This window comes from Myotis lucifugus, unplaced genomic scaffold (genome assembly GCF_000147115.1).
Source record: "Myotis lucifugus unplaced genomic scaffold, Myoluc2.0 scaffold_335, whole genome shotgun sequence".
NCBI lineage: Eukaryota > Metazoa > Chordata > Mammalia > Chiroptera > Vespertilionidae > Myotis > Myotis lucifugus.
In genome coordinates, this window is record NW_005871383.1 from 666387 (window position 1) to 682637 (window position 16251).

General features: G+C 46.4%; 1 protein-coding gene across 1 annotated transcript in view; it reads left to right on the forward strand.

Moving 5' to 3' along the window:
- Positions 1-16251, forward strand: part of SH2D4B (SH2 domain containing 4B) — a 75310-nt gene that overhangs the window by 12076 nt on the left and 46983 nt on the right. Inside the window, exons 2-4 of the mRNA XM_023764525.1 lie at positions 1270-1345; positions 1454-1613; positions 3625-3772. Of these exons, the coding sequence (XP_023620293.1) occupies positions 1270-1345; positions 1454-1613; positions 3625-3772 (384 nt within the window). The remainder of the gene's footprint in view (positions 1-1269; positions 1346-1453; positions 1614-3624; positions 3773-16251) is intronic.

Consider the following 16251-nt stretch of genomic DNA (forward strand, 5'->3'; position numbering starts at 1 on the left):
TGTGCTCATGTTAGCCTGGCTCCTCTGCAGAGCAGAGACAAGGATGGGATTAAACACACAGGGATTTTACTGAGGAAATGCCTGTGAGTGAGAAAGGGCTGGGAGCTGGAGGAGGTTGGTTGAGTGAAGGAGATGGGAGAGTCAGGTTGGGTGGAGGTGTTCTGGGCAGATGTGTAATCCAAGGAAGGTCTGTCAAGGCCTCATGGGAGTTGCCCACCAGAGGAGTCTGCTGTCTCCCAGGAATAAGCCTGCTGTGCTCAGTCAAAGGCTGGGCGCTGCCTCTGTGAGCATGGCCTTGGGCAGACGCAAGAGCACAGGAACTGGAGTGCTGGCTGCGTTATGCCCCCTGGTTGGGTGTCTGAGTGCATTCTCATGGCTGCCACCGGCTCTGTGCCCAGCTCGCTTTATTCACCTGACAGGTTTTACGGGGCTGTCACGCAAGACCTTTTAAAGCTCCATCTCTTGAAATTTGGGCCCTAGAGGGAGGTGGTTTTCCCCATCTTACAAAGTCCCAAATTTCTGTATTCTCTCTATTTCCTTTCATTTCCACTTGCAAGGCATTCAATTCTTTCTCAAACTAGTTTCTTTCTCTTAACACCTTCCCAAACACAGCCACTGGCAACCAGCACACACTACCGATTTCCTATTCTCCAGTCTCTCCCCTCAGAGTGACGCGTTCAGAGGCAGGAGGGTCTGCCTTTTACATTACAGTGCCCACCAACTTCACCCAATGTTTTGCTCCTGCATAACATGGCTCGCCAGCCATTTAGCCTGCTGAACATCACCGGACACCCAACTGCTTAGGTAATGACCCGTAGTTTCTGTTTCTGTCTCAGGGGTACCAGTTTTGGGATAGATTTCCATTTCAGTCGTGGTAATCAATAGGATCTGTTGCAATAGGAAAACTGAAAAATCTCAGTAGCTTAATGAGACATAGGTTTTGTTCTTGCTCATGTTACTGGTGGATGTGGGTCAGGTAGACTCAAGGCTTAGCTGCTTCACCTTGCAACACCACCATCTCCAATTCCTTATTTTCAGCCAGTGGACAAGAGGGGTGCTGGGAGAGAGAGCGGGGAGAGGACAGAGGAGAAAGCTCACTGGCCCCTAACCGCCTTGGTCCACGGGTGGCACAGTCACTTCCTTCAGGGGGTGCTGCACTGTCGCTGATGTTTTCCCTGCTGAAGATGTCAGGGTGCTCAGCCTCAGACACAGTCCCAGACTCGGACACCTGCTTCAGCAGGCTGACTTGACTGCTGTGTTGCTCCCCAGAGGGAGTGGGAGGGAGAGATGGCCATGGACCTGCACTCAGGCCCGTGTCTCTCTGGAATCCTCTTTGTTGATGACAGTACTGTAGAATGGTTATGTACCTTCGGCGAAACTAGGCCCTTTCTTACTACTTAGAACTCAGACCCGTTCTTCTTCCTTTCTTGTTCCTCCTCATGTTGTGAAGCAGCGAGCGACAAGCACATCCAGTGGCTGCTGGGGGAAGATGGCGAGGTCTGGGTCTGGATCATGGGAGAAGGCCCTGGCGACAAGCCCTATGAAGAGATCTCTGAGGAGCTGATTGCAGAGAAGGCACGGCTGCAGGCACAGAGGGAGGCCGAGGAGCTCTGGTGAGAGGTGCCAATGGGTGTCGTGTGGGGCCTGAACTCAGAGCCTTGGGGTGGGTCCCAGAAAAGGACAAGTGGTTATGGGTCAGAGGGAGGAGGTGCCAGGCAGTTGGCTGGCTGTTAGGTGACCAAACCATCGAAGTCTTGCTTCAGACAGACCTTATGGATTCAAATCCTGGCTCCACCAATTAGAAGTGAGCTATTTGGGGCCTCAGTTTTCACACTGAGGTATGGGTATAACAACACTGCTTCTATTTGGATTCAGTGAGACAATGCATACGACATGCTTTTGCTTTTCCTCTCACTGAGTGGTTCCTGGGACAGTAGGCAGTTTGGATTCACTTTTGTTATCTGCTTGTTTTTCTTTCATGGACATTTGAGTCCCCAGTGAGATTTGGAATCAGAATTCTTTTATAAACAACTTTTAACATCTTTTTGCCAAACTTGGATGCCAACATCCCCTCCCCCCGCCACCCAATTGTTAGTGACATTGTTTTTTGTTTTTAACCTTTTTATGCTTCAGTTTCCTCATCTTTATTTTATTTCATTTTTTAAAAATATGTTTTTTTAAAATTTTTTAGAGAGAGAGGAAGGGAGAGGGATCGAGAGACAGAAACATCGATTGAGAGAGAAACATCATTAATTGGCTGCCTCCTGCACCTCCCCCATAGGGAATCGAGCCCGCAACCCGGGCATGTGCCCTGACCATTGAATCGAACCTGGGTCACTCAACTGCTGAGCTACACTGGTCGGGCATAGTGACAGAGTTTTAACTGTAAAATTGTTAACAACAACCCAGCATCTGCCACCTAAGATAATCACAGTGAGCATGTAAGCAACAGGTGCTCCTTGACTTACAATGGGGTTTTGTCCTGATGTACCCATCGTGAATGGAAAATATCGTAAGTTGAAAATGCATTTGCTGCACTGAATGTACCGAACATCACAGTTTAGCCTAGCTCACCTTAAACATGGCTCAGAACACTTACATTAGCCCACAGTTGGCAAAGTCACCTAACACAATGAATACACTAGTGTGGGTTGTTGACCCTGTGATCTGAGAGCTGTGGCTCTCCAGAGAGTATCTTACAGCATATCAACAGCCCAGGAAAAAAGCAAAATTCAAAATCAAGGTACTGTTTCTACTGAATGTGTATTGCTTTGGCATCATTGTAAAAACAAAAAATCATCATTAAACCACCAGTAGTTGGGGACTGTCTGTAAATGGCTCTGTAAATGGCTTTATTAACACACAGATAAATTGATTAGTATAGATTCACAACATTATTTAAGACTAGAGGTCCGGTGCACAAAATTCGTGCACTTGGTGTGTGTGGGGGGGGGAGGGTGTCCTTCAGCCTGGCCTGCGCCCCCAGCAGTCGGGGAATGTCTGACTGCTGCGGAGGCAGGAGAGGCTCCCACCACTGCCACTACGCTTGCCAGCCGTGAGCCCGGCTTCTGGATGAGTGGCGCTCCCCCGTGGGAGTGCACTGCCCACCAGGGGGCAGCTCCTGCATTGAGCATCTGCCTCCTGGTGGTTAGTGTGCGTCATAGTGACTGATCATTCTGCCATTCAGACGATTTGCATGTTAGCCTTTTATTATATAGAAGATTACTATAGAGTGTTCTCAGTACATGGGAAACCCAACTAACTGGTCCTGTTGATGGACATTTAGGTTGTTCACCATTCTTTATGCTCAGAACACATAAAGTGGGCTAATTCAGGACCAGATTGTTTCAGCAACAAGGTTGTTAATCTTCCCATGATGGTAGGCAGTATTGGGAAAAGGAGAATGGACGGTATTTGGATGTTAACTCCCATGTCCCAGGGCGTACAACTCCCAGCCAGGTTAGAATGCACTTTCTTTAATCAGAACAGAACACAGCAAACAGAACATGATTAATATTTCTTATAACTATAGTTAGTCCCACTATTCTATTTCTGCCTCTAACATTGTTATGTAGACCTTCAGTTTCCCACATGAGCTTATACCTTCTGGTGTTCTCTTGGAAGGAGACAGAAGGAGGCAGAGATCACCAAGAAGTTCCGGGATGCTCTGGCCAATGAGAAAGCCCGGATCATGGCAGAGAAGTGGAAAGTGGAGATGGAGGACCGCAAGGCTGCCAAGGTCCTGGAGGAGCGCATTCACGAGGAATTCAAGGTGAGCCTGTGTGCGGGGCATCTGTGAGTGGTCACCTGCTTTAGCCCCCAGGTTTAGATCAGTCCTTGGCCGTTGGTCATTTCTGCTTTATGAGAACAGAAATCTGCCCTGTCTCTGAGGAGGAAGGAACTTGATGTACCAGTTGGGCCAACCCACTTCTCATTGTACAGTGGAGAAAACTGAGGGTCAACAAGGAAGAGGCTGCCAAGGCCATGTGTAGTTAAGGACAGAGCCAGGATCAGGACTCAGGCCTTCTGCCTCCCAAACCGAGATTCCTGAAATGAGGGCAGGAAAGAGCAAAGTTTGTGGTCGGGTCAACCTGGGATGCAGTTCTAACTCTACTGCTCACTGCTGCGTGACCTTGGGAAGCTTTCTGAACCCCTCTGAGCCTTCACTCCCTTGTTTGTAATACTAGATAATAGCATCACCCAACTGTGGTTTTTGGAGGATTCAAGGAAATGAAAGAGGTATAATTCTGGCCTGGATAGGAAGCTGTTGGTAGGGCTGCAGGCCCGCTCATTCTGGGAGAGCTTGGAGCCGATAGAGGAGCTTTAGTCCTCTATAAGAAGCTTAGGTAGTGTGAAGATATTTTTTTTTCTACAGGAATTATACATTTTAGGGGGCAGTAAAAAAACTCAGAAAATGCATATAAGCAAAAAGAAGAAAATCATAATCATTCTGAATCCCAACAATTATACTATTTTGTGAAGTGTAGATTAATGGCATTTGGCCATTAAAAGCAAAACAAAACAAAACAAAACAAACAAACAAACAAACAAAAAACCTCCTCAGAATGATTCCATAGTGAGGACATTGCCCCCACAAGATCATTTATGTTGCAAATATTTTTCTTAGTGTTGTGTTGTTTTTTTTTCTTAAATTTGATTATAGTCCTTTTAGATGTACAGAAGATTGAAATTTTTACTAGCTAACTATATCAATCTTTTTCTTTTTACTATTTGTTTTATGCTTAGAAAGATCTGTGCCACCACAAGCTTCTAAAATACTGATATACATTATTTTCTATCGCTTTCATGAATTTGTTTCTTTGCACTTAATTTTCCTTCACTTGGAGTGTGGTTTGATATAGGGCTCTAACTTCATTTTCTCCCAAGTGGTGAGCCATTGTCCCAGCCTTGTATAATAGGCAACCCACCCTCTCTCCTCTCATGGACTTGCTGCCTTAATTCTTACTTCTTGTACATCTCTTCCCGGATTGTTCTTCTTTGATTATTCCTGAGCCAGATTTACTTACTTAGTTATTGTAGTTTTAAAATAAACCTTAACATTGTCATGGCGAGAAACTTTTATTATTCTTCATTTCCAAACTGACCTTGGCTAATCATACCCATTTTTCCTACTAGAAATATATTTGAGTGATTTTGTCATTGTTCCTATCTCTCCAACAACAAAAGCCACTTGATGATTTTCATTGGAATTGCATCAACCTTATAGCTGTATTTGTGGAGGATGGACATTTTCACAGTATTAAGTCGTTGACTCTTCTTGTTTAGGGATGTGGTATGTTCTTCCTGTTACTCAAAGCTTCTTTTTGTCTTTGATAAAGTTTTTTTGTTTGTTTAATATTAACACCTGCAAATGCATTGGCCAAACATTCACAGTATACTTATGTACTTCATATTCACTTATGTCAGTGGTTCTCAACCTTCTGACCCTTTAAATACAGTTCCTCATGTTGTGACCCAACCATAAAATTATTTTCGTTGCTACTTCATAACTGTAATGTTGCTACTGTTATGAATCGTAATGCAAATATCTGATATGCAGGATGGTCTTAGGCGACCCCTGTGAAAGGGTCGGTCGACCGCCAAAGGGGTCGCGACCCACAGGTTGAGAACCGCTGACTTATGTGCTTCTATTTTTTGGAGTTTGGTAAAATTTGTTGTATTATTTAAATACTCCGCCCTAACCGGTTTGGCTCAGTGGATAGAGCATCAGCCTGCGGACTCAAGGGTCCCAGGTTCGATTCCGGTCAAGGGCATGTACCTTGGTTGCGGGCACATCCCCAGTGGGGGGTGTGCAGGAGGCAGCTGATCGATGTTTCTAACTCTCTATCCCTCTCCCTTCCTATCTGTAAAAAATCAATAAAATATATTTAAAAAAATAAATACTCCACAATTGTTTTTTAGTTAAACTTTAGGTTTGATATTTTTTTGTTGCTATCGTATATGAGATTGTTATCATTACCTTAAAACCATTGTAATTGCTAGTTATATATTTATATTGTTATTGATCTGCTTATTTAATTTTCTATTGAATTATATTTTTTAGGAGATTCTCTTGAGTTTTTAAAGTGAAGTAATATTTACTCTTAAAACATTTTATGAAAAATATTTTCAAACTTGTAGAAAGGTTAAAAGAAAAATAAAACGAATACTCACATTCTCTACTTAAATTCACCAATTATTAATTTTTGCCACATTTGCATCCCTCTTCTCTCTCTCTCTCCACACACACACACACACACACACATATGTACAGGTGACCCTTGAGCAACATAGATTTGAACTGCGTGGGTTCACTTTTATGTGCATTTTTTCCATAAATACTGTAAATGTATTTTCTCTCCCTTGGGATTTTTTAAATGACATTTGCTTTTGTAGCTGACTTTATTATAAGAATATAGTATATAATGCACAAAAATCTGCATTAATTGACTGTTTGTGTTAAGGCTTCCAGTCAGCAGTAGGCTATTAAGTAGCTACGTTTTTGCGAAGTCAAAAGTTATATGAGGATTTTCAAATGTGCAGACATTGTCAGTCCAACCTCCACATTATTCAAGAGTATATGTGATACATATATAGGGTATCCCCAAAATGTATACACACACTTTGAATAATTACAAAGGCAATGTTTATTAAAATACACTTCATTTTCAAAACCGAGCTACCAGCTGTTCAAGTGTGTATACATTTTTGGGGACACCCTGCATATGTATAAATATATATATACACACACGCATATATGCAGTTTTTTGTTGCTGTTGTTTTGCTGAACAATTAGAAAGGAAGTTGCAGACATCATACTCTCACTCAGGGGTGAGCAATCTATTTTCTATGAAGAGCCAAGTGGTAGCCCTAACTGGTTTGGCTCAGTGGATAGAGCATCAGCCTGCAGACTGAAGGTTCCCAGGTTCGATTCTGGTCAAGGGCATGTACCTTGGTTGCGGGCACATCCCCAGTAGGGGGTGTGCAGGAGGCAGCTGATCGATGTTTCTCTCTCATCGATGTTTCTAACTCTCTATCCCTCTCCCTTCCTCTCTGTAAAAAATCAATGAAATATATTTTTAAAAAAGAGCCAGGTGGTAAATTTTGGGCTTTGTGAGCCATATTGTCTCTGTCACAATGACCAGACCAGGCCACTGAGGCACAAAAGCAGCCAGACACCAAGTAAACAAAGGCGGTGGCTGGTCCAATAAGACTTCCTTTTAAACAATAGATTGAATCTTGGCCTGGGAGCCTTGGTTTGCTTACTCCTGGTCAAACCCTACGTCCTCCAGCGGGCATTGCCCAGGGAAGGACCTTCCCTGCACAGCCACAGAAATCATTATCACTCCTGTTGAACAACGATTCCATAATAGTATCTAAAACCCAACCCACAGTGAGCGCTGTTTAGCTTATATTGCATGTGATTACTTAAGTCTGCTGGGGGAGAAAGCTGGTACTTTTTATATATCTCTGACCTGTTCCAATCTCTGCCCCCCCTTCCCAGAGGAGGGCTGAGCCTCAGATGCTGGGGAGGCTCACTGCTGTGGGGGTCAGTGTACAAGGAGATCACAGAGGGACCGAGTTTCCGGCAGAGATGTTTGTGATCGATGGTCTCCTTCAGAACCTCAGTGCTGTGGGCCGTTCTGCGTTAGGGTTCACGGAGGGTTTAGTAAACTCAGGCCCCCCTCAGGTTCACTGAGGGACCCAAATGTGGGTGTTTGGTGCTATTTCCGAAGAAGGTTATTATGGCCATTCTGTGTTCATTTGTCATTTATTTATTTATGTATTGATTTATTAAAATATTGGGGTGCCATTGGTCAACATGAACATCTAGGTTTCAGGTGTGGGTGTCTTATGTTACAATTGTTTTTGTTTTAAAAGTTAATTTGCTAAGTGTGACTGCTCAGACTTTGGTACACTTAGTACTTGGCAGGTCTGCATGTTGAGGGGCCTCAGAAATGTGGGCAGCATCTGCAAGGCAGGGGCTGGGGGGGCGGAGGTGGGGGGCTGACAGGGTACGGATCAGGTGCCCGAGCTGGGATATTGCTGCCAGCGCTGTCTGTAGATGCGCTCCCCTTGTGTCACTGTGAGCTCTTCATCACAGGAAGTGGTTAAGCACTGGCTGACAGCGTCTGAAAAGGATTCTGCGGGGGATTAAGTATGGCTGGTGGCCAGTTCCTTGTGGTGCTCCTTTGGGTCTCCCCTCCGGTGCCCCGTGGCAGCGGGGACCTGCAGCATGAGCTTTGATCTGTGAACCTGGCCCTGTGGCTTTTGAGGTGATCAGGGATCTGCAGCTTCGACTTCTGCCCCTTTGGCAAGGTCACTTTGGAAGCTGCCTGCGAGAAGCCCCTCTGCCTTCGATCACAGGCTGTAGGTAAGGAAGCCACAGCCAGCAGCGGAGAGAGAGGCCGGAAGGAGGCACCGGACATGGGAGGGAGCCTTCTTGGCTCTGGACCCTCACCCTGTGGCACAGAGGGCCCCCAGCTAAGCTCTGCTCGAATTATTAACTACAGAATCATGAGCAAGGAACATGGATGCTGCTCTAAAGCACTCAATTTTCTGGTGGTTTGTTAATCAGTAATACATACCCGAGACAGCTTTGCGAGAGGAATTTATGCATCAGCTTAGAGATGGGCTTAGATCCCTTTTATTGTGTCTTTCAACACTAAGACGCTAGCAGCGTGAGTGTAGCATGCAGCAGCGCACTAACAATGTTTGTTTTACTTCATTTTCTTCTTTTCTGAGGATGTAAGTGCAGATGTTTTGGGTGGAGGTAGTAATAATTGACTCCCTACTCTCAAAAGGCTTACAGGGTGCCCGGGAGAGAGGGACCACTCTGTGAGCAAGCCTAGCCCCAACCACACCCTGGGGGCTACAATGGAGGGCAAAGGAGCACCTTCAGGGCCCGGGCACAGCAAAGTCAGGGATGGAAGGAGATAAGTGGAGTGATGAACGCTGTGCTGGGGGAGAGAAAAGAGCCCATGATGCTGGAGGCATAACTGTCCCTTATGTTAGTGAATGACTTGTATAAATTGAAACTGTAAATTGTGAACACTGGAAAGCACCATTGTGACATAGAGTAAACATCTTAGTAATATATTAAAATAAATGTAAATGGAGGTTAAAATTACATTACTGTGAAAACTCATCTTCCAACTCTAAGTTAAGCTGTGGAGATTTGTATTAGTAGGTAACTGTTCAGAGCTTTGAAAACACTGCACATTTCTGTACAAGTCAGAGTTATCATTTCTTTGTAACTTATTCAGCTTGGCAATTGCTTTTGATTTGGTTGGTTGATAACATGATATAATACATTTAACTAAGAAGAATCATTTCTACACACTATTTTTTAAAATCATCTAGAACTGAAATCTACAGTTAACCTACCTGTGCTGAAATTTGGGGAAGTTTAGGTTCTTTTTTTAAAAAGTATTAATAATCATTGACTATATCCTATCTAATAATAGACAAACATGGCAATTAACTGTACCTCCGACACGCTTCCCATTGGCTAATCAGGGTGATATGCAAATTAACTGCCAACCAAGATGGCGGCCGGCAGCCAGGCAGCTGAAGCGAACAGGAGGCTTGCTTGCTCCAGTGATGGAGGAAGCCAAGCTTCCCCGCCTGCCGCTGCTGGGCTCTGAGCTGCTCTCTAAGAAACAATGTTGCAATTATAGAAGCTAAACAACCCCCAGAAACCTGCTTTCAGCCAGCTGGGCCTCAGAGCTGGAGCTGCAACTCTGTTTCAATTATAGAAGGTAAATAAATCCCAGATACCTGCTTTCAGCAGCCGAGGTCTCAGAGCTGGAGCTGAGCCTCAGAGCTAAAGCCGGCTCTCAGCTCCAGTGACAGCCATATAAGGTAAATAAATCCCAGAATAAAAAAAAAAAAGAAAAAAAGGAGAGGTTGGGAGCATCAGTCACCCACCAGCCTGAAAACGGCCCTCAGCCCCTCACCCAGACTGGCCAGGCACCCCAGTGGGGACCCCCACCCTGAAGGGGGTGTGACCAGCTGCAAACAGCCATCAGCCCCTCACCCAGGCTGGCCAGGCACCCCAGTGGGGACTCCCACCTGATCCGGGACACCCTTCAGGGCAAACCAGCCTGCTCCCACCCATGCACCAGGCCTCTATCCTATATAGTAACAAGATAATATGCAAACTGACCCTAACAGCAGAAAGACTGGGAATGACTGGTCACTATGACACACACTGACCACCAGGGGGCAGACGCTCAATGCAGGAGCTTCCCCGTGGTGGTCAGGGCGCTCTCACATGGGAGGAGCTCTGCTCAGCCACAAGCCAGGCTGATGGCTACCAGTATAGCGGTGGTGGTGGTAGCCTCTCCTGCCTCCTCAGCAGCGCTAAGGATGTACAACTGCAGTTTAGGCCTGCTCCTCGCTGGCAAGTGGACATCCCCCGAGGGCTGCTGGGCTGCCAGAGGGATGTCTGATTGCCATCTTAGGCCCAATCCCCCGGGGAGCGGGCCTAAGCCAGCAGGTGGTCATCCCCTGAGGGGTCCCAGACTGGGAGAGGGCACAGGCCAGGCTGAGGGACCCCCCCTCCCCCCTGAGTGCACAAATTTTTGTGCACTGGGCCTCTAGTCTATGATAAAGTGCTTATTTTGTTTTACTTAGATAATGCTGCAGTTGGTGGAAATGATAAACATTTAAAGTGTTAACACTCTGTGAATGCATTGGATTTAAGAGAATAAACATTTTATAAAATTTTTTTTATAGGAAGAATTTAATTATCTGTATACGTAACTATTCCAAAGTTGAGTTACAGTTGTTAAAGCTGAAGGCTTATATATTTATATATTTTACATTCGTATCCATGGAAATACTGAAGCGCAGGCGAGCACGGAGGAGCAGTCCCGCAGCCATGTGAGCGAGGGAGGGCTCTACGCAGCCAGCACAGTCTCCAAGGGGGAGACACACAAACAGGTCGCTACGGTTAAAAAGTCGCTGTTCGCTGTTAGAACTGCTAGATTGTGCTTGGGCTCCCCGCCCGTGCTGCGGGCTGTCGGCAACGGGCACTTATGGAGAGCTTCCCACTAGTGTTTAGAGACACACAGGGCTTCAGCTACACCTACCACAGGCGCGGACCGTGCACCTGTCCTCTACGCTGTAGAAATCCACAGTCTAGTTAAAAAATGTAAACATTGGAAATTAATTGCAGGGAGACGTCTATACATTCTTTCTTGTCAAGAAAATTACTTGTTCAAAGTAAGTCATTCCATGAAAAGTAACTGGGAGAAAACGCCATGTAACAGACACGAAGAGATTGTGTATATACTGTTGCTCGTGACAACCTCGATGGCATTGTCTACTGATTATGGTATGAAAACACGCAAAGTTTAAAACCTCAAACAGAAAACACCAACTCAACCCGGTAAATCTGAGACCGAACAAAGGCCTAGGTGCTTCTCATGTGGCTACAAGGTCACTGTGCAAAATAAAATCAATGAAATTGGACTAGCGCATCGTACAAGGTAATAACGTTAGCCATAGAAGGAACCAACCTCAGAGGTTGGCTGTGGAGCGCTGGGACGCTGCATGAAGGGGCGGACTGTCTCTGTGGATGAAGCAGAGCTGTGAGGATCTCAGTACAAAGGAGCACACGGTCAGATCACGTTCTATGAGGCCAGCCGGTGGCGATGGTGTGATTCAAGTGACGGAAGTTTGGGGGGAAGGACAGGCCAGCAGGAGATTTTTCAGTGGTCAAGGCGGGAAATGGCGGGTCTGTGACTACGGGAGAGGTAGAAGGGGAGGGACACAGAGCAACGGAGGTGATGAAATCAACAAGGCTCCGCATCATGTAGGTGTCGGGATGAGGGAAAGCAGAGAGCACAGGTGTTTGAGCCCCAGGCTGCGGGACGGGTGCAGGTGCCACGCTCTGCCATGGAGCTGGAAGGAGAAGCAGGCTTGGAGGAAAGAACGTGCTTGACTGGGTGTCCTGAGGTTTCACCGCCCAGAAGAGGGAGCGGAGGGGGATGGAGGAGAAGAGACACGATGGATGAGAAGCTGGTGGTGGAGGGAGCAGCTGGGCAGCCTGTGCTGAGGAGGAAGGCAGGTTTTGTGAATTCTCCTGGTCCCAGGAAAGATACCAGGGCAGATTTCTTTGAGAGAGAGAGAGAGAGAGAGAGAGAGAGAGAGAGAGAGAGAGAGAGAGATCCCAGAATCTTGTATAGGGATAAAGACGGAATTTCAAAATAGAAGACACAGACAGCTGGAAACCTGTTTTTAAAAACCATTCTGTTGTGACTGGTGCCATTTAAATGCAATTTACATGCGTAGGAAGGCATTCCTTTAGAAAAGGGGGTCAGGAGGCCGGATAGAATTTGCATTTCATTTTCCTGCTTTCTTAACTCATGGGATTGCTTTTTGGGTGCTTCCTCCTCTGCTTAAGACCACAGAACATGGACCGCAAGGACCCACTTCCCACCTCCCCTACTTCCCCTGACTAACAGCAGACACAATTGACACAGTTAAATTGTCCTTTAATTTTTCTCCATTTTCTATCAAAGCCATTTCTCTCTCCTTTTTGCTCTCTCTTTTAAAGTTGGGGTTCCTTTTGGCCACTCCCTGATCTCCTCTACAGCTCTAGAAAGTATCCCTGCCTCTTTCCCAATAGAATCACAAGTGGTTGGAAAACTTCCCACCTTTCCATTTTCTCTTGAAAACTGTAGCCTTTATCTGAGTGTCTCTTGGACAAGGCTGCCATCAACCAGACGACGTGATGTGGTTTACCCTTTCCCCATCACGGATCATCACAAGCCCCATCTTATCTTCTCCTGTTCATTAATTCATTCACTCCTCCGGGGAGTGTTTATGGAGCACCTACTAGCTGCTGGGCCCTGTGCTGGGCACTGGTGCTGGAGGAGTGAAGGACACAGGCCTGGCCCTGCCCTGTGGGGTGCATCACCGCACAAAACATAGTGGTGTTATTGGGGCCAGGCTAACAACAAAAACCGCTGTGCCTTCCAGAAAAAGCATCTGTCTCGGTGATATTTTCCACTGGGCGAGGCGGGCCGCCTCCGTGGGCTCCTGCGGTGTCTGTTACCGATGGGTTATCAGGAGAAGGGGGTTGAGTAAGCTGGACAGTTCAGAGGGCCTCTCTGCCAGAAAAGGGCAATCGATTCCTAAGGCAGAAGGGGGAGTGTTTGCATACCTGCCTTGTGGCTGATTGGCCTTTGGCTGCGAAACATAAGAGGGACTTTTCTTGGTGACCACAGTGGGCCAAGGATTCTGATTGCAGCCACAAAGGTGAGAGTTTTCAGCAATTCAACCTGCGAGGGTTGAGCACTCTAGCAGGACCGTGGAGAGGAAGAGGCAGCGCTCCTTACGGGCAGCTGCACAATGTTTTCTTTCATCATCCTCTTCGCTGTGAAGAGCTGGCTTTTGTCAAAGGAGAGCCAGTCATTTCCCTTTGAGATGGAGGCTGCTGCAGGCTCTGGCGCCGAGTGTTGTCCGGCTCGCAGCTGAAGAGGAACAAGGGAACAATGGCCCTGCCAATTCTTTATTTGTTTATACACTTATTTCAGGTGATTTCCCCTTACTTTATTGATGTTTAATTGACAAACAAAAATTGTATATATTTGCCTGGCTGGCGAGGCTCAGTGGTTGAGCATCGACCAATGAACCAGGAGGTCATGGTTCAATTCCCGGTCAGAAAACAGGCCCAGGTTTGGGGCTCCATCCCCAGTGTGAAGTGTGCAAGAGGCAACCGATCAGTGATTCTCTCTCATCGTTGTTTCTACTCTCTCTCCCTCTCCCTTCCTCTTTGAAAGCAATTTTAAAAATCCAAGGTGTAGCCCTCACTGTTTTGGCTTAGCGGATATTGCATCGGCCTGTGGACTGAAGGGTCCCAAGTTCTATTCCGATCAAGGGCACATGCCCGGGTTGTGGGCTCAATCCCCAGTAGAGGGGCATGCAGGAGGCAGCCAATCCATGATTCTCTCGCATCATTCGTGTTTCTATCTCTCTCTCCCTCTCTCTCTGAAATCAATAGAAACAGAAATGTTTTTAAAAAATTTAAGGTGTACATTATGTTTTAATATGTGTATACATTGTGAAATGACCACAGTCAAGCTAATTAACAAATCCATCACCTTACCTAGTTACCTTTTTTCTGTGTGTGTGGTGGGAACACTTATGATTTACTCCCTTAGCAAACTTCAAGTACACAGTACAGAATTAACTAGTCACCATGCTGTACATTAGATTTCCAGAATTTATTCTCTGACATAACCGAACCTTTGTACCCTTTTACCAAACACAACCTAAATGCTGACTGATGAATGGATACAGAAAATGTGGTGTATATATACACACACAATAGAATATTAGTCTTAAAAAAGAAGGAACTTCTGCCATTTGCGACAACACAGATGAACTTGGAGGATGTAATGCTAAATGAAATAAGCCACACACAAAAGACAAATACTGCGTGATCTCACTTGTATGTTGAATCTATTTAACTGGTAGAGGCAGGGAGAAGAACAGTGGCTGCCAGGGGTTGGGGGTGGGGCAATGTGTGCTGTCCTTTAACTTGTTGCTTTTACGTTAGCCGCAGCTGGTTGGAATGGGAACACTGCCTTGTAATTTGCAGCGAGTGGTCAAATGCCACTTGTCCATTATATGCCAGTCATGACCTTTCTCTGGGGTACAGTCTCATTCTTATGGGCTGAATGGTGTCCCCCTAAAATACATATCAGAATCTCAGAATGTAAGCGCATTGGAGGATAAGGTCTTTAAAGGATGGTAATTACATGAAGTCTTTAGAGTGGGTTCCAATTCTTATCACCGGTGTTCTTATAAAAGGAAATTTGGATAGAGACATGTGACTGACGGAGGTCAAATACAGCTTTGGGGTAAAACCATGTGTTCTGCATTGGAGTCGGACTCTGGTTTCCATTTTGCATTAGTCATTAACTCTCTGTTCTAGTATTTTCCATCTTAAAACCAACCAACTCACCCCAACTCACCCCATTTCAACATCTCCCCTGGCTGCTCCTTCCTGTTTCTATCCTTTTACAGGAAGGGTCAAAGGTTGTCTGTAGTCACTCCTGCTGCGCTGACTCTGCCGCCACCTGTGCTCCCTCCCCTCTGCTAGGACAGCTCTCCCCACGCTCCGCATGGTCCTGCGGCCTGTCCCTGCGTCCCTTGTGGCTTCTTCGTCCTTATCTTTTTCGATGTCTCAGCACCTGCAGCTCACTTTACTCCCTTTAACTCGGAATGATTTCTTCTCTTGGCTTCCCCTACAGACATCGCCCCTTCTGGATCTCTATCTTACGCCTTGGCCTCCTTCTCAAGCTGCTTTTCTGATTCCAACTCTTCCTCTCAAGTTTAGATGGAGGATGTCCCAAACCAGTGGCGTGTTTCTCTCATTGGCTACAGCAAGTCCATGGCTGAGAAGCATCCTCCTCCGCAGAGGGCGCCTCAGTCAGTGTTTCCGCCTGAACTGCCCTTGAGCCCCAGGCTCACGCAGCCCCTGCTGATGCTAGGCCTCTTGGACATCCCATGTCATCGCAAACTCATCAAAAATAGAACTTTGCCTTTTCCCCCTCCAGCCACAGAGGATAATTACACCCTCAAACCTGCCAAACCCACTGGCAGTTCTGGGCCATGGCACTTCGGTTCCCTCGGCCCGGAAGTTTCTTCTCCCTGACCTTCGCTCTCAGCCTCCTCCTGATCGTCAGGGCTCAGATCCCGTCGCCCCTTCTGAGAGGACGTCTGGTCATGCAGCCTACAGTGGCTGCCTGTTCTCTCTCACTCACCCTGTCTTCATTCTCTGCGCACTGCTCCCTCCAGGTGACTACATCCTCCCTCTGACCAGAAGGAGGTGGAGAGCTGGAAGGGAAAGGTTTGGGGCTCAGCAGGTCAGACCAAGTGGAGAGAGCAGGGGAGGGGCAGCGTGGGAACAGGAGGATTAAGTCAAGGTCTGAGCTCCCAACAGTGGGACCTGCAGCCAGGGTTGCCCTTAGGGTTCACAGGGTCAGCAAATACTTTTTTGTAACGTCTTTTTCTATAACAAATTAACAATTTGAGCCACATAAAATCAGCCTCTTATATGATCCTGTGACAAAGATGCTACGCTGGCCAGTAGGATTCATTTACTTGCTGGGCCACCATTCTGGAACCACGGCCTGAGCTCTGGGCCCCCGAATGACTCCACAAATATGAATTCTAGCTCCTTGGGGCATTTGGTTAACCGTTTGTATGGAGGAGAGGGTCAGAGAGCACTTT